The sequence below is a fragment of the Jaculus jaculus genome, chromosome 6, assembly GCF_020740685.1.
Source record: "Jaculus jaculus isolate mJacJac1 chromosome 6, mJacJac1.mat.Y.cur, whole genome shotgun sequence".
Classification (NCBI taxonomy): Eukaryota; Metazoa; Chordata; class Mammalia; order Rodentia; family Dipodidae; genus Jaculus; species Jaculus jaculus.
In genome coordinates this window covers 123,750,213-123,768,531 of record NC_059107.1, presented here as the reverse complement: position 1 = coordinate 123,768,531, position 18,319 = coordinate 123,750,213, and the positions used below count along the sequence as shown (strand labels likewise).

General features: G+C 36.9%; 1 protein-coding gene across 1 annotated transcript in view; it reads right to left on the bottom strand.

Moving 5' to 3' along the window:
* The window catches only part of Otogl (otogelin like), a 145,671-nt gene that overhangs the window by 60,762 nt on the left and 66,590 nt on the right, over positions 1 to 18,319 (bottom strand). The window contains exons 26-31 of the mRNA XM_004650138.2: positions 17,070 to 17,204; positions 12,409 to 12,558; positions 10,087 to 10,206; positions 5,064 to 5,180; positions 3,109 to 3,265; positions 2,307 to 2,333 (exon numbers count right to left, since the gene is read on the bottom strand). Coding sequence (XP_004650195.2) covers positions 2,307 to 2,333; positions 3,109 to 3,265; positions 5,064 to 5,180; positions 10,087 to 10,206; positions 12,409 to 12,558; positions 17,070 to 17,204 — 706 coding nt within the window. The remainder of the gene's footprint in view (positions 1 to 2,306; positions 2,334 to 3,108; positions 3,266 to 5,063; positions 5,181 to 10,086; positions 10,207 to 12,408; positions 12,559 to 17,069; positions 17,205 to 18,319) is intronic.

The window sequence follows — 18,319 nt, the reverse complement described above, 5'->3', positions numbered from 1 at the left end:
GTTTTTTGGTTGTTGTTTTTTTTTTATTTTGTTTATTTTTATTTGAGAGCAACAGATGGAGAGAGAAAGGCACAGAGAGAGACAGACAGAAAGGGCACGCCAGAGCCTCCAGCCACTGCAAACGAACTCCAGATGTGTGCGCCCCCTTGTGCATCTGGCTAACGTGGGTCCTGGGGAATGGAGCCTCGAACTGGGGTCCTTAGGCTTCACAGGCAAGCGCTTAACCGCTAAGCCATCTCTTCAGCCCAGAACCTCTGTTTTTAAAGTAACTCTCAGTTAATTGTTATATTGCTTCTGGACCATTTTCACACACTTTTAGCAGTCATTCATAGACAAAAGTCACTGACCTTAGCACTGATTTTCTCCAGGAGGACATCACTAGCTATTTACTAAAAACAGTCATTCCCAACCATGATTTTTTAAGTACCACCGTAATATATGATCTAGTAAAATCATTCTGAACTTCAAAACTGTACAATTTTAGCGGGATATTAAAATTCTCACCAACAGCAATGATGATAACATCTTTGTATTCTAAGTGAGTTCCATACAAATAAGCGTGACCATTCAAAATGCACTCTTTAGACTAAGGATCACTCTCAGACAGGGGCTCTGAAATCTGTGTAGGAAAAGCATAGCCAGGCGGGTCCTGGGACTAGGCCCTGAGATTACAGCACATTCGTGGCTGCTACTTCCCCTGTAAGCCAACCTAAACCCTGCCTAAACACCAGGACACCAATGGCACAGAAAATAAGCCAGTGAAAAAGAAACAACACAATGACAAACAATGAAAGGACCTATGGGAATATATATACTTTTTTTTTTTTTTTTTGAGAAAGGGTCTCAATCTAGCCCAGGCTGACTTACAATTCAATATATAGTCTCAGGTTGGCTTCAAGCTCATGGCTATCCTCCTACCTCTGCCTCCAGAGGGGGCCATCATGCTCAGCTCTTTGTCCATCTTTCTGACTAAACACTTTAACCAAAATGTTTTTGGTTATATTTTCTTTACAACATAGATTTTGTTATCAAATTTCTATAAATGTAACCAAAACAACCAAAAGCTAAAGTGAACATGTCCTTTTTCACTCATCATCACCATTTCTCTAAAGTAGTCTTCTTTACATAGTTACTGTTAATATCTCTCTCTCCAGCTCAATAACCCACCCTCAAACCTTATATGGGTTGCTTGCCCCGGATTTTCTGTGACCATTATTCTAACGTACTCATCCATCACGGGTCCAGAGTGTGTCTAGATCCTGACAAAATGTCACCTCCCTAGATTACCTCATTTGTTTGAATTAGGTTTTGATGACTGTGCCTTTCTCATTAAACAGGTTTAACAAACATCAACTATAAATATGCCACCTTCTGGCATCTTCACTGAGGATATTATTTATCTTTTCTTACATCTGTGTCTTAGTTTCAGGCAGCACAAATCCTCTCCCAGTGCAAATCCAGATGCATTGCGAAGACAGGAGATTTTATTATAGCAATAGCTTTCATTCTAGTGATAAGTACATACATTTTTGTTTATAGTGATAACAAAATAAATTTCTTACATTACCATAATGTTTTTATATTGTTTCTTTGCTTCTCACATTTCATGAAAAATTTTCTGTACCCACAATACAATATCCACAATGTTATATAAATGAGATAATACAGAATTTGTCTCTCTGTCTGGTTTATTTCAACTAGCTTAATGTCCTCTAAGTTCATCCATCTTTTCATGGAATGATAGGATTTCTTACTTTTTTTTTCAGAAAATACTGCATAGTTAAAACAAAGTATTTTTAATGAGCTAAATGAAAAGAAACATTTATGTTTTTAATTTGTTATGAGCCTAACTTTATTATTCCATTCTATATCCATGTATCAAAGCATCACAATGTACTCCATAAATATTTAAAATTATCAACTAAAAAATTGAAATTTTAAAAATTTTGAACAATATCCACTTTTATACCCAATGATGTAAGCCATGTGTTTGGTGTATGTATACCTTTTATAGTTTTGCCAAAAAAAATTTAATCTACCTTCAGTTCATTTATGTCATTCAGAAAAGATTTGTGGAGGGCCCTTTAGGAGCTGAAAACTTTATGCACTTTCATTTTCAGGAAATAAATTTTAATACAAATATTCAGAACTTTAGATATATTTTAGGAGAAAAAGGCTTTTATAATATGATTATCAAAGTTATTAACTATTTATATTTTCTTATGATACAGTTGTTCAAAGTTTTATCAGGAAAATACATCTGGAAGAATACTATAATATGTATTAAATACCACCTTGTAACATACCTTCATTGTAATATTCACAATCACGTGCTGAAAGAAAATAATAACTATTAATCTACACATGAAAAAACTGATCACAGTTGTATGTGTGTGAGATAAAGACACATATTTATTAATAATTACATAGAAGAATACAGAATGGCATCATTACTTAGAAACATACTAGGAGCAAAGGCCATGCATTGTTGCTGCTGTTGTTAATGTTATTGTTGATGTTGTTGATGTGTGGGTCTTGCTGTATCTCCCAAGGTGGCCTCAAATTGAAGTGACCTCTTTTCTCAGCCTCCTTAGTGCAGACATTACAGAGTGCACCACCATTCCTAACTCTAAAGGTATTTTTCATGATGTGTTGCAATTAATTAAATTCTTTCACATTATTTTAAAGGTAGGCAAATATCTGCCAACATAGAAGCCATGTGCTGAAGCTATCCAAAATATAATCTGTAGTTCAAATCAGTCACCACCTCCACAAGTAAATAAATGCTTCAGAAGTCAAATTTGAAAGCAAATTCAAGATGATTTGAACAAAACGCATGTTTATTACATCCAAAAGGGTAAAACCACAGATGTAAGAGATTTATAATCATTAATAATTTCTGTGAATATGATATGCAATCTATATTTAAAAAGCTACAGTGATAGCAATAAAACACAACAAAAAGTATCAATTGTTTTCCCTTTACAAATATAATTTCTGGTCTATTTCCAGAATTTTCAAATTGACATTACTTCTATGCTAACGCAACAATTAATATGAATCTTCATTAAAGTGTTCCATTAATGATACTCTAGACAGGGCACCTACCACAAACTGTGGGTGATCTCCAATGAATGGACACCCCTTCCTGACAGCATTTGTATGCATATGCTGCCACACTTGTGCAGAAGCATTCACAGTCCCCACCAAGGTTACAATTGCAGGTATCTTCATGGCAATTTTTGGCAAAAGAAGTAACATCAATCTGAAAATGAAGTGAAAGATAATATAATTACAATAAGCACTGACTATGATTAAAACTTCTAAGAGCAAACTAACTGGCACATTTTTTTAGATTAGTATTATCAAGTGAATACTGCCACCTACAGAGTTCTCACTACACCCAGCCCTGTGTGTTACCAATAAAAAATAGGAATTACCACACAAATGTCATGAAAAATAACTAGCAAAACAGCAGAAGAATGACAAATGGATATCATTTCAACATCTATAATAGCAGGCTTGATATTTTTGAAAGAGCATTGCTTCCTTACTGTCATAGTCACATGGCATTGTTTCTTTTAAAGGTACTTTACATTTATTTTTATGTTTTGCCCTTCTAATAGACAATATTCTAGTGACAATGAATGGTGATAACAGTTCCTTTTAAATATCTCATATTCAGTTAATTAATTCATTTACATTATACCCATTAAATAGCTGACAAGATTTAATATACTGTTGACAATGTGTTATAAACAAATCAGGATTAGATAAATGTAATTTGTATGTTATTTTTTGAGGCCTCTGCCTGCATCTGGGTCATCCAAGAATGGAGCCAGCAGACTCTCTGCCTAGGGACTCCAAAGCACACACAATATTGCATATCACAGAGGTATGATTCCCAAAAGCTCTAAAAATGTCTCCAAAACCAGCCCTTATTGTACATAGGATTCTAGTCTAACCACTTGCTTTTAAAGTAGCAATCCTCAAATATCTTTGTCTCAAGTCCCCTTATACTCAAATTTTTTAAGATTCCCAAAGATCTTTGGTATATGGGATTCTATCACAATTATCAGATTAGACATTAAAACTGAGCCATTTAAAAATAAAAAATATAGACTCTTTACATGTTAACATAAATAACATATTTTAGTGAAAAAATATCTATACTTACCAAACCAAAAATAGGTTAGAGATCAGAGATCACCTACCTGCTGACACAATTACACACACCAGTACCTGGTAACTTATGTTATCTAGTAATTATGCTTTCAGGGGAGTCATTGAGTTTTACAAAATTTTATTTTTCACTTAGAATTTCAATTTTTTTTTTCAAAAGACAACAAATACCATCAGATATTTTCCTTGAGGTCACAGATTTTTTTACCTCATTTCCAAGAAAATATCCAATAAATATTAGCCTGAGTTTTGTCTGTTGAGTAAAAATAGTATTCCAATAAAAACACCCAACTTAGATCACAACTCAAAATTCAGAAGTGTCTTCTTAAAGACAACCATCATACCTAGCTGTGCAGCAGGTGAGAAACTTCGTTTTGATAACTGCATTGAAGTACTTTAAAAGCTCTGATTGAGCACCACAAGTATTCTGGAAGAGTTTATGAAGTTAAATTTCTGAGTAAGTGACATTCTATCTTAGCATGGTTTCTAAAATGATTTTAAATATGCCACCAGTCATCCTGTGAGACTATGCTTTCATGGAGGCGAATGTTCATTTGAAATGGCCTCTGAAGACAGATACACACTTATGGGTCTCAATCACAAGCAGCTGTATATACATTATATACTTCACAAAGCAGAACAAACTATTCAAATTACTACTTACAGAAGTACACCATTAAGTAAGCTGGAGCGCTTTCCCTAAAGTGAATGAGCTAATCACATCTCTTCCACAGGAAAACACTAACAAATAGGTCCCTCTAACAATGGTTAGATATAGCAACTCAGGAACATAGGAGTGGCCATTTTTCCCTACTCATCTTAAATGTGCAAACACAACGGTACCTCTTTACATTTGAGACTTTAGTAAAGTACTCATTTACCACATTGCGACAAGGAGCAAAGACATCACTGTACAAAATGGAGCATTCTCTCTTGGCATAGGGAAATTTGCTCTGATGTGCCTCACAGGGTTTCATTGTTTCAACTGGATCTTCACACTGTTGAAAAAATTCAACATGGGATGAATGGTTTTGAAGGGGCTACACATGAAAGAGAGCACTGTAACCTACCAGATTCCAACACGACAGTGACACCTCGTCATTTTAGACAGCTTCACCTACAGCACCTGCCTTCGTCCACGTGGGCTATTGGTTAAGAGCATGCACCACTTTGAAAAGTAACTAAGTGGGATATTAAAATCAGAGTGACATTAGATACAAAGTGGACATGAATTATGATGAAGTTTTCACAAATGCAAAATTTCCATGACAAATTATACAAGCATGAATCTCTTCCTCTTAAGTATTACCTTGTTCATTTTTGTCATAGACACTCTTGAGTCTCCACAGACCTAACTCCCATATGGTTTGCAATTTGGCCTCTGCCTCCTGAAATCGACCTCTCTGAAGCTTCCCTGAGAAAGGACCAGGGGCCTCTTCATGACTAAGTCCAGAAGCAACATCTCAGTCATTCCCGACCTGATTCTGTCAAGTACATGCCCTTTCTTTAATGTCTCTCTTCACTTAGTGTTTGTACAACAGTCTTTCTGTTGTGTTCTCTTTTTTGTTGAGAATTTTCATGCATATACATATGTATTTGGACCATAATCCCCTCCCATTACCTTCTTTTGTCCACAGCTCTTTTGCCTCCTATAAACCCCTTCTTCTTTCTGACTAACCCCACTTCTATTTTGACATCCTATCTTGCCTTTCAACATCAACCATAACAGAGTGTTGATGGACCCAGTTGTTCATGTCTGGTACAGGTAATGACAGCTGCTATGAGGTCAGGAATGCAAAGCCATTTCAAGTCCAAGGAAGAGCATGTGAAGCGCCCCTCCCCACCCTCTAGCTCTTCCATGCTTTCCATCCCTGATACTCTCTGAACCATACAAGGTGTGAAAGAGGGAGAGATGTCTCCTTTAGCACTGAACATACGATAGCTACTTATTTTCAGCAGTCTGACAAATTCTTTGAGTTAGTTTTCTACTACTATATGGCACTGGCTATTCTTCTCCAACCACCTTCACTCTCACAAAATTGTTGGTATTAATATGCATAAATTTTGTGGTTTTATTTTTAGTTAAAAACTTTTAAGTTTCAACATGATTTTAATCCAGAACAATAATTTCATGAAGGAAAGATGATTTGAGTTTTAGATTTCTCAACTAGGCATAAATAAGAAAATTCATGTGGGGGGGGGGCTTGAAATGATTTGATTAGTAAAAATATCTAAGTGTTATGAGAAATTATTCATTAGTTCATTGGCAGATAGGAGAACTACACAATAATTTCTTTAAATATTTTCCAGGCAAGAAGATAAATATATAAAAGCAAATGGATTTTGTTTCTCTCAACATAGTAAACATATTTTACTTAATTATTTTTTAAGACAGGATCTGGCTATGTAAGATGGCCTCAAACTCACAGTACTTCAGCCTCTGCCTATTGTGGGATTATAAATCTATGCCACCATGTTACTACATATGCTGGTTATTAGCAAATACAATTTGTGTAATGCTAATCTTGGACCACATTGAAATCCAGTGCTCAAATTTTATTTAATAGGATAAATGTTCTCTTGAACCACTCATGATTTTTAAGAAGCAATTTAGATATGTTAAGTTAGCCAAGTGAAGTAACTAACCAATTAGAAAACTGTGGTTTCAAACACTCCTGTTAATGAAAAATAGTAGGTAATGATAATAATAATTATGATTGTAATAATATTAATAGAAGAGGAAGAGGAGAAAAGGACAAAGTAAAATCAATTTTTAATTTGCATCTGTTTTCTGGGTATTTTAGCATTTTTCAAAGTATGTTCTGTATGCCACATCTTTATGGAGAAATATTGAGAAATCCTTCAAATACATCTCTCCTTTATACTTTATAAAGCTTTAATAAATCCTATAAAAAGTCACATTGTAGGGGGGAAAGAAGCAAGAAACTATACCTAAGCATTTTATTGCTTTCACATGATGTGGTGGTTGAATTCAGGTGTGTCCATCATCTGAATGCTAAGTCCCTAGCTTTTGGCAATTTTGGAATTTGAACCTCCTGGAAACACTGTATCATTGGGAGCAGGCTTATAGGTGTCACTTCCACCTCCCACTTGCCAGTGTTTGGCACACTCTCCTGCTGCTTTTGTCTCCCTGATGCTGGCCAGGAGGTGATGTCTGCCTTCTCCTCATGCCATCATTTTCCACTCCATCATGAAGCTTCCCCCTCAAATCTGTAAGCCAAAATAAATCCTTTGCTCCCACAAGTTGCTCCTGGTCAGGTGCTTTCTGCCAGCAAGAGGAAGCTGACTACAACAGTATATTGTTACCAGAGGAGTGGGGTTGTTACTGTTAGAAACCTGACTATGTGGCTTTGGCCTTTTGGAACTGATTTGTAGGAGGAATGTGGACAGATTTGAAACATGGCCTAGGAGATGCTCTGCAGTGCTGTAAGTACAACTTGATAGCCCATGCTGGTCAGAGTTGAAGGAACTAAATGCAGTAAGAACCACTGACTCTGAGGTTTGGCTTATGAAGGTGAGAAAGAACTTTGTAGTGACTGGTCAAGAAGTAGTTTGCATGAGAAGCTTGCTTCATTCTTCCTGTGTCCTACAACTTGTGCAGGATTGCATTGCATAGAAATGGACTTCTGTGAGCAGAACAGAACGGTATGGCACAGAAAGAAAAAATAAAAAAGAAATCTTTGAGCCAAAACTGCTGCCCATTCAGCTGTAATTGTAAGACATTACAACCATTGAGATTGGGCCAGCTGATCTGCATTGGGAAAACAGGAAGAATGCAGACTTGTGAAGGGGACTAAAGGCTGAAAGAATATCCTGTTCTTCAAAATCTGCTTTATTTCCCCTTGGATTAACAAACTGGTAGCCCATCTGGTGTTATGGAGTATAACAAATGCAGGAAAGAGAGGGTTATTGAATTTGTGACATGGTTTTGTTTTTTTTGGAAATAGCCATTGGCATCGTGAAGCAAGTTTGTTGTATTATCTGCATGGAAGTCCAATGGAGCCATGAAGATAAAGCATGGATAGCAGTGGAGACCTAATGGAGTTGCAGGTACTATAGGATGGCTGCCAAGGAGAGCTGTTGGCACTGGATAAAATTTCCCTGGACTGTGAGTAACCTAGGTAGAGGGGTGGAATTGTAACTTCAGAGACATGTCACTGGTTATAATTATCCAACTTGGAAACTTGTCACTGGTTGGAGTTGTTGTTCTTGGAGCTGCAGAGTTTGATGTTTACCCTATTTATTTTAAATCTTGTGTTGGTTGACTATTTCTTTGCTATGCCCAGTGCTATCTTTTGAAGTATGAATACTGATTCTGTGCCATCATGGGTTTTCTTGATATTATGGCTCAATTAAAAGACCATGGACTATGGAGATGTCTGAGTATCATTGGGATTGATAAAAACTATAGGGAATTTTAAAGTTGGACTAAATGCATTATATTTTACCTCATAGGTGGCTGTTAATTTATGGGGGCCAGGGGCAGAATGTGGTGCTTTGATTCAGGTGTCCCTAAAAAGCTTACATGTTCTGAACGCTAGGCCACCAGATGGTACCAATTTAGGAATTGAAGCCTCCTGGAGGCAATGTACTGTTGGCGAAGGGCTTATGAGTGTTATAGCCAGCTTCCCATTGTCAGTGTTTGTCACTCTCTCCTGTTGCTGTTGTCCACCTGATGCTGGCCAGGAGTTGATGTCCAACCTCTGCTCATGCCATCATTTTCCCTGCCCTCATAGAGCTTCCCCTAGGGTCTGTAACTCTTTCTTTCCACAAGCTGCTTTCGGTCAGGTGTTTACTGTCAGCAACATGCAGGTGACTGCAACAGATGGCAAAGTTATATCAGCCTAAGAAGTGTAGATATATTGACAAGCATTATGCTATGACTGAGAAACATGAAGGTGATGCAAGCCTGAGTGTCAGTTCTATTTTCTGGTTACATGATTGGATGTATACAAGTTGTTTAGCCTCTGGGAGACTCAGTTTCTTCATCTATAATATGAAGACATCTTTGACATCATAAAGTTATCTAACAAATTACACATGACAATAAGTATTAAAAAATATTTCCTGCCGGGAGCAGTGGTGCATGTCTTTAATTCCAGCATTCAGGAGGCAGAGGTAGGAGGATCACCACAAGTTCAATGTCATCCTGAGACTACATAGTGAATTCCAGGTCTGCCTAAACTAGAATGAGACACTACCTCAAAAAATAAAAAATAAAGCTGAGCATGGTGGTGCACACCTTTAATCCCAGCACCGGGAGGCAGAGGTAGGAGGATCACCGTGAGTTTGAGGCCAGCCTGAGACTACATAGTGAATTCCAGGTCAGCCGGAACTAGAGTGAGACCCTACCTCAAAAAAAAAATAAAAAATAAAAATTCACTATAGTGCTAGATGGATGACTCACCAGTTAAGGCGCTTGCCTGCAGAGCCTAACAGCCCAAGGCCAATTCCCCAGTGCCCACATAAAACCAGATGCACAAAGTAGCACATGCATCTGGAGTCCATTTGCAGCAGCTGGAGGCCCTACCACACCCATTCTCTATTTCTGCTTATAAATAACTAAATATTTTTAATTACATAATAAGGGCTGAGAGATGGCTCAGCAGTTAAGGTGCTTGCCTCAAAGCCTAATGACATGAGTTCAGTTCCACAATACCCACATAAACCACAAAGAAGCCAATGTATTTGGAGCTCATTTGCAATGGCTAGAGGCCCTGCCATGCCCATATTCATTATCTCTCTCTATCTTCCTGCTTGCACCTAAATACATAAGATATTTTAATTACATAATAAATATTTACTTTAAAATTATTCTAAGAATTTTCTAGTAAAAGAAATTTTAATTCTTGTTTAGATCTAAAACAGATATACATAACTTACCTGCCCTAATGCCCAACTGTCTCCAAATACCTGAGCATTTCTCACTTCCAGATTATTAGATGTGGTCATATCATTTGAGGTACATTTGTCAAAGTTCCCACACAATCCTGCCAGCTTGTTCTGAAGTAAAATAAGATTATCATGAAATATTGTGTGCTTATTTTGACATTTAAAACTTATACATCAAGTCTTGAAATATTTTAGTTATATATATAGGAACTTTCATAGAAATCATTTAAAATAAATGTTTCAAAGAAAGTAGATTTTGTGCATATTTAGTTATATTTATAATTATTTTAAATTTTCAAAAATATTTTAACAGGTTCCAAATTTATCTGTTCACACATATCAACATTCTATCACTGGTATCTCTAAAAACACAAGTAAGAAATTATAATACCACTTTACAGTATATATACTTATTTATAGTTATATACACACATATACATATAATTTATGTATAAATGCAAATCCCTGCATAAGAAAAAATCCATTAGATTATATGTTTAAGATTCTCTAACATTATAAATATTGAAACAATAAAGCAAAGTTTTAATGTAATTATATGTTAGTGGTTATGAAATGCTGATGGTAAAATACTATGAGAAACTACATTCTTCAAGTAAGGAGGAGAACGTGAAGAAATGATGACCTTCCCAGAACAATGCAAGTCCTCCTTACAACCCTGAATTGAGACAGACTGAACTCTCTTTACAATACTAGTACAAGAATGCAATGCAGCCCTCTAGGCAAAGTCAACTGCCCATGTCTCCAGCAAAGCAGACAATACATGGGGCCTCTGTGTTCAGAATGCAGTCCATCCAAGGGCAGCTACCACTTCCTCCAGTGGTCACCAGGAAGCTAGGTAGCAATATGAAGGATGTAGACAAATAAACAGTTAACTTGTTTCCAAAAAGGAAGTAAGGAAAGCTATACAAAGAATGACACAATATACTGGTTGAATGATGGAAATAACTAACGGTTATTTCAGATTCATCAAAGATATACAGGATTCCAGTAAAACCAAATCTTAAGCACAAATCTCCATTAAAATAGAAAGACTGTGGCTTTAATTCACAATAATATTGTAAGTTAGCAACTATTGAATAATTTTAAAATGTTCCTTTCTTGTGTTTTATAAGAATACACTGTCCATATCTAAGTGTTCCTTTAATTTACAGCAGATTGTAGCCAAGAATCCCAATTCAACTTTAAGTGCTTAAGTATATGTTTTCTTGTTTCTTATGTTTTGAAGCAGGCTCTCACTCTAGCCACACTGACCTGGAACTCAGTCTATAGCTCAGGCTATCTTTGAATTCATGGTGATCCTACCTCAGTCATCCCAGTGTTAAGATTAAAGGTGTATTCCATCCCACCTAGCTTAAGTAAAATTTGTATAAACACTTAATAAACAATATTTAACAGAACATAACATATAAAGCAATAACAATAGAAATTAGAAAAATGGTGAGCAATTCAGACTGTATCTTCAGCCATGAAGGGATAAACAAACTATGACACATCCGCACAACAGAATGTAACTCAGCACTAGAAAGGAACAAATTATCAATTTACACAATATGAATGAGTCTTAAATTTGTTTTGCCAAGTATAGGATGCCTGATTTCAAAGGCTTTTATGTAACTCATCTATATGCTATTTGCTATATGTTATATGCTAAAGACAAAGCTGTAGCAGTGGAAATAGAACAGTGCTTTCCCCAGGTCTGGGGATCAAGGCAGGAGTCACTATAAAGTAACAATAAAGTAACATGAGTGAAATGAGGGGATTCGTAGATGTGATTGGTAATGAACTGGGGTAACTCAAAATTTCATACATCTTTCAAAATACATGGAGCTACAAGGTAATATGAAAGAATATTTTACTACAATTTTACTGTATATAATTTTTTAAAAAGAATTTAGAGCAAATATAGAAAATCAATTAGAACAAATGAGTCTCTCTGTATATGAACAAGCCACCTAACCAAACTGAAGAGAAAGGGGAGGAGGTGTCTGACCTGAGAAACTTTGGAAAATGGATATTGTGGACTTATGGTCAAAATAAAAAGGACTATGTAAGAGTCCTCTGTACTGTGCAAATTAACAGGTGATTTGTTTTTTTCCCTTAATCCTCCTGAGTAGTAATTGGCTGGGTGGGTGTACCACAGTTAGACCCAGAACTGTACTCCAGTGAAGTCCTTCACATGGGTTATGACTAGTAATTTTGAAAACATAACCTAGTTTTTAAGGGAAAATGTCAATCATTCTTTCCATCAAACACCATTTGCTATGTGCTAATTATAGGTCAATCTTGACTTACCTTCCACTGGGGTCCAACTTTGATATGAATGGTTGTCTTCTTATCCCACAGAACAGTGATGTCCTCCTCTGGGAAGTACACTACAGTGTAGTCCCCAGCCTTCCCAATCTGGTATGTTGGTTTACTTTCCAGAAAAAAACCTGCTCGTTTCTTCCAGAAAGATACATTTAAAAAAAAAATAGTAATGACTATCGTGCTTTTTAACAAAAAATATAGGAAATTAAGTTAATATCTGACAATAAGCATCAACCTACTGGCATTGTTTGACCATGAATTTTCTAAATTCTCTAAGACAAACCAATATATGAAATGAGAAATACACTGAATTTGTAATCAGGTGCAAACTAATAGATGAGCTTACCATAGGCCAGTGGGGAAAAATGAAAGGCATTTCAGTCACAGGGAAGAGCAGAGCCAAGGGAATGGAGACAGAGAATATAAAGCAATGACCCTAATGCTTCTATCATGAGGCCTCCCCTGACTGCCCTAGCAAACCTCTCACACCGTCCCAAAATGGGCTGGTTTGGTGGGAGTAGATGGTGCAGTAACAGAGAACCATGCTGAAGCCCACACTGGGAGTCCAATGTTCTGTACTTGCCAACTTGAAATGCAAATGCTCAACTTTTGAAGTTATCCTTTGTAAGGGAACTCCACTGAAACAAAAACTGTCATGATTTGAATATAAAACTCCCCCATAACCTCATGGATTTGTGATTAAGCCTTCCAAACTAGTAGAATCTTTAGGAGACAGAGCCTTGCTGGAGGAGGTATGTCATAGGGGTGAGCTGTGGGGTGTTTTAGCTCAGTCCCAATGTTTGTACTTATCTTTTCTTTCCCCTTGCTGCTCTGGAGAGGTGATGCTTGCCTGTCTGATTCTACCATGCTTCTCCCACCATGATGAAACTCCCCTTGAAACTAAGCTGGAAATAAGCCCTGCCATATACTGCTTCACACTGGATATTCATCCCAGCAATAAGAACAGAACGAACTGCTTAATTATCACAACCAATTGTTTGGTACCTTGACTCACATGGCTTCTAGTAGCTCTTGCTGTCTGCCTCCTCCCAGGACTGAGACTCAGCTTCCTGCTCCTCTATCCCTGCTTTGGGACCACTGCTACATTTCATGCACAGCATAGAAGTAGTTTGACATCGTTATGAATCTAAATGGCAAGCTGACCGACAGAAGTCCCTGAGCACTGGGAAGGTCTGCATGTACCCTGAGAGGCCACCAGTGCCCAGAAGAGCACAGTGTTACATTGTGACTTGAAACACACAGGTCAGGAGAAATCATAAAAGCAAGAGGGAAAACAAAAATTCTGATTGAACAAAAGGTCTCACATTTTCATTTTATACAAGGCTCTTTTGTAACTTGCTATGCCCCCAAGTGACTCCCATAAAAACTTTATTTTCATCTTCCCAACAGGCTGGTTTTTCTGAATCAAAAGCACATCTTTTCTATTTTCCATTAGTTATAAAATGGTTTTTTTGTTTGTTTGTTTGTTTAATTTTTGGGTTTATTTTTATTTATTTGAGAGAGACAGACAGAGAACAAGGCAGAGAGAGAGAGAGAATGGGCATGCCAGGGCTTCCAGCCACTGCAGTTGAATTCCAGATGTGTGCTCCTCCTTGTGCATCTGGCTAACGTGGGTCCTGGGGAATCGAGCCTTGAACTGGGGTCCTTAGGCTTCACAGGCAAGTGCTTAACCACTAAGCCATCTCTCCAGCTCAAATGTTTTGTTTCATTAACCACGGCAAGTGAATATGGGATCATCCTTTCTGATCAAAAGGAGCTACTATACGCCTTACTGTTCAGATCAGTAGCTAATGCTTCTTTGTAGAAGGGTGTGCTATAAATTGCCCAAAATAGAAATCTCCTCTTCAGAGAATTGTAGCACTTCAAAGAAAACTGAGTGATGTTAGAAAAAATGAGTAATAAATGTGGATAACCAAAGCATTTTATACTTCAGTTTGGATAAATTAATAAAAAATTATATCATGCCTATTGATTTGAAATCAAACAATCCCTTTATATAAGAGCAAAGAGTTCCTTTCCATGAATGAGCAGTCCTCTTGCCATGTAATAAGTGGTAATTATTTTCACTTATGGTCTTCCTGAAAAACATATCAGCTGGAGAATTGATAGGGTTATGCTATTTTTATGACTCTTCCAAATTTTACTTCATGCTACACAACCTCAATAAAGGAAATTCATCAACACCTGCAAAAAGGTGAAAATTGGAATTTGAAAGTTATACAAAGCTGCAATTACCACTTCAAAGAATGTGTCAGGCTGTCTTTATATGAGCATTTACCAATTTCTCCTGTGTTCTTTCTTAACCATCCTTGCTCATAATAAGAACCTTCACCTATAAATGAATGTCCAGCTGATGGCTACGCCACACATATTATACCAACAAAAAGTCAACATGTCTTTAGAAGATGTTTGATTGCTACCTGCTACTCTCATGATTTCTGCCTGAGATATAAGCTATCTCTTCAAGTAATTATCTCAATGTTTAATAGAAGACTATTAAAATGAAAAATAACTTTTATGGCAAAAAGTAAGTTGGGGAAAAAAACAGGTTATATAAATTATGGTGCCTAATAAAAAATGAAAATGTGGAGCTAGAGAAATGTCTTAGTAGTTATGGTGCTTGTCTGTGAAGCCTAAGGACCCAGGTTTGATTCCACAGTACCCACGTAAGCTAGATGCAAAAGGTGGTACATCATCTGGATTTTGTTTCCAGTGGCTATAGGCCCTGGCTTCCTCATTCTCCATTCTCTCTCTCTCCCTCTTTCTCTCTCTCTCCCCCTCTCTCTCTCTCCCTCCCTGACTCTCTCTCTCTCTCTCTCAAATGTGTGTGTGTGTGTGTGTGTGTGTATGGGGTCTTGAGTTTAACAATTTTTTTTTTAACTTCATAGTTTCTCTTGACCTGTTATCTCATTTCCACCTTATCCATTCCAGGAATTGAAGTAGAGCATAGAAAACAATGCACTGCAGACATTCCAGAAAGTCTTCATTAGAAAGGTTTTACAGAAAAACCTTAGAGAAACAGTATTCAGAAAAGAGGTAATGTTTAAAGACCATATGTCAGATTATACACTGCCCAACCTCAAAATTCCTTAGACAATGAAGTTCAGCTATCTTAAGCAATTCATGAGTTTCCACCAACTGGAACGGGCCCCATTGCCCATAGTTATGCCCAATCCCATGAATTCATTACAACTGATAGGAGGACACCTCCCAAGACTCTGCCATACCCGCCTTGCTGTTACCCAAGCATGACATCTTGTCTTCTAGCTGTACTCCTTCAGTGTGGTCATTTCCCTGTTGCTGTCTTCCCTCTCTTCACCTAATAACTACTTATCATCCATAATTTGGTTGCATTTTTTTTTCTCCACAGTGTGTCTCTGAATGAAAATTTAAACAATGAAAGGAAAGGAAAAGAGAAACATTGGTTGAAATTGGTAAAATTACACATTCATTATAATCCTCATAGGAACATAAGAATTAGATTCTATAGTCATGCTATATGTGTAGCCAGAAATGCTGCAAAGTGGGAAAGTTAAGAAAGCATTATTGGAATGACCCAGCTAACAGAAGACAGGTGGGGTACTAAGTCAGTTCTGATGGACTCCAAAATCTATGCTCTGAACCATCTCCCAAAAACCACAGGATGCTTTAGATGTTTGTCCCAGGAGTTCTCCGCGGAGCCTTATAGACTCTGCCACAGCCCATGACACTGTCTCTCCTTATTATTTACATGAATGAATTTCTTACCAGAGTGTAAGTTAATTAAAAGCCATCAGATTATTTCACAAATACCGCTTAGCACAAGTTTTGATATCCAGTAGACATTGTGAATAAATGAATAAAGTAGATAAATGAATAACACTGTTTCAATCCTTTAATTTGTGCAGTCTCCCAGGATCCATGAATAAATGATCCCAATTCTCATATTCTTATAGACAAATTGAGAAAACAGACACTCACACAAGAAATTTCACTCAATCTAGTGTTGGTTTAACATGTGGAGGTGGAGCATAGTGCTTCCTGAAGGAAGTGGGGCAGGTTTAGCAGAATGAGTTAAACAGAAAGATGGATTTACATATGGGAGAAAAAAACATTTTACTAAGGCCCAGGGAAAGGAAAAGAACCTAGAGTATGTGGTGAATTGGCAAAAAAAAATTTTAATGGTCCAACTTCTGGAAGGAGAAAGAATGAGGGATGAAGCAGGAAAAGTGGACAACAGCTAATCTGGACTTGTGTGAACAGTGGGAAGACATCTGCACCTTCTGAAACACTGGAGTGACAAGGGGTAAGATTTGCATTGGATAAAAAAACATTGTGGCTTTAGTGGGAGGAGTGGGTTAAGGGGAAAAAGAAACAGACTAGGCACCAGGAGTACAATGGAGGCTACATCATAGGTGTTGGGTTTTAGGACCAGAATGTTACTATACGAAGGAAGAAAAGTGTAGAGCACTGGAATATAAATGTAGGAAGTGATAAAAGTGATGACTTACTGAAGCCACATAAATTAGCAAAGAAAAAAATCTAGGCCTTGTAAGCTCTACAGACAGAGGTTCTAATTCATTACTAGTTTATCTTATGCATTCTCAGGGCATGCTAAAATGGTACTAAAGAAATGATTCACTAACCTGTTTGTAAGGTTGATCATTCAGGTAAATCTCAGTGTCCCCAACTGATATCAGAACACTTTTAGAACAGACAATATCATTGTCAAAGCATTTCTTATTCTGGGAAATCACAGATATGTCTGAATCATCTGTACTCTGAAATGTCAGAAACATTTTATTTACACAAATGTATAAATACATAAAAATATATACAAATATTAGTTATTTTATTAATAATATTAAATAAGACCCAAGATTTATATTGGCTTATATTAGAATTGTGAAAAAGCATACTTCTAAAAAAAATATTAGTTTTTAATAATAGAAATTTTCTCTGGAAAAATAGCTCAATCTTTAAATACCTCTAGTAGCTTCTAAAATGTTACTCTAGTAAGGTATCTTTGTCCATTTTATTACTATTGCTTAACTTTATCAACCATTATAATTTATTTAGTATATACAGCCAGGAATACAATAACCCATTTAGGATAATGTTTTTATTTTATAAAATACAAGTTTGACTTTATCTTTGAGAGTTTTCTTACTGAATCATTATTGCCTATGTGTTAAAATTGAGGAAGATATAAAAAGTTGACATGTCTTAGCAAATAAAGTAGTTCATATCATTTGAGTGTTTGCTTTGAACTTGATATCTCATTTAATTCTTGTACCATGTGGATTTGATTTTGAGGTAAGCTAGAAATCTTACAGATCTAGCAAGTGGAGATAAGAGGGATTAACTGGATCCTCTCTCCTCAGCACTTGACCAGAGCAGAGTCATTTAGAAAAGACTATGCAATCAGCAGTTAAGCAATTCTAAGAGCAAAGGGCCCTTCTTGCAACACTCACTGTGGACACCAGACCAAGTGTCCCAGAATGTCACTTTGGCCATGGCCTGCAGATTGTCTCTAGTTAGAAGGGGCAAAGTTTGTGTTAGCACCATGCAGTGTTCTATGTTCTGAGACCCAGACTGGAAGAGACCTCATAGGCTTGGCACCTGCTCCTAGGGGAGGGACTACACAGAGACTGGCCTGGCACATGTACATGCATGAGATGGCATACAGATTTTGTACTCCTATATAGTTCTCTTCCTTCATTTTTCATCCCTCCCTCATTTAGTATCTAACCTTGGTTTTGTGCATCAGCTTCATTTCATCCTGCTACCCTCCCTCCCTCTCTCTCTGCACATGGCCTGTAAGTGACTCAGCTTCCCAAGTGCTAGGATGGTTTTAAGTTTCCTGATTACATTGGCTTTACCTTATTTTGTTGTG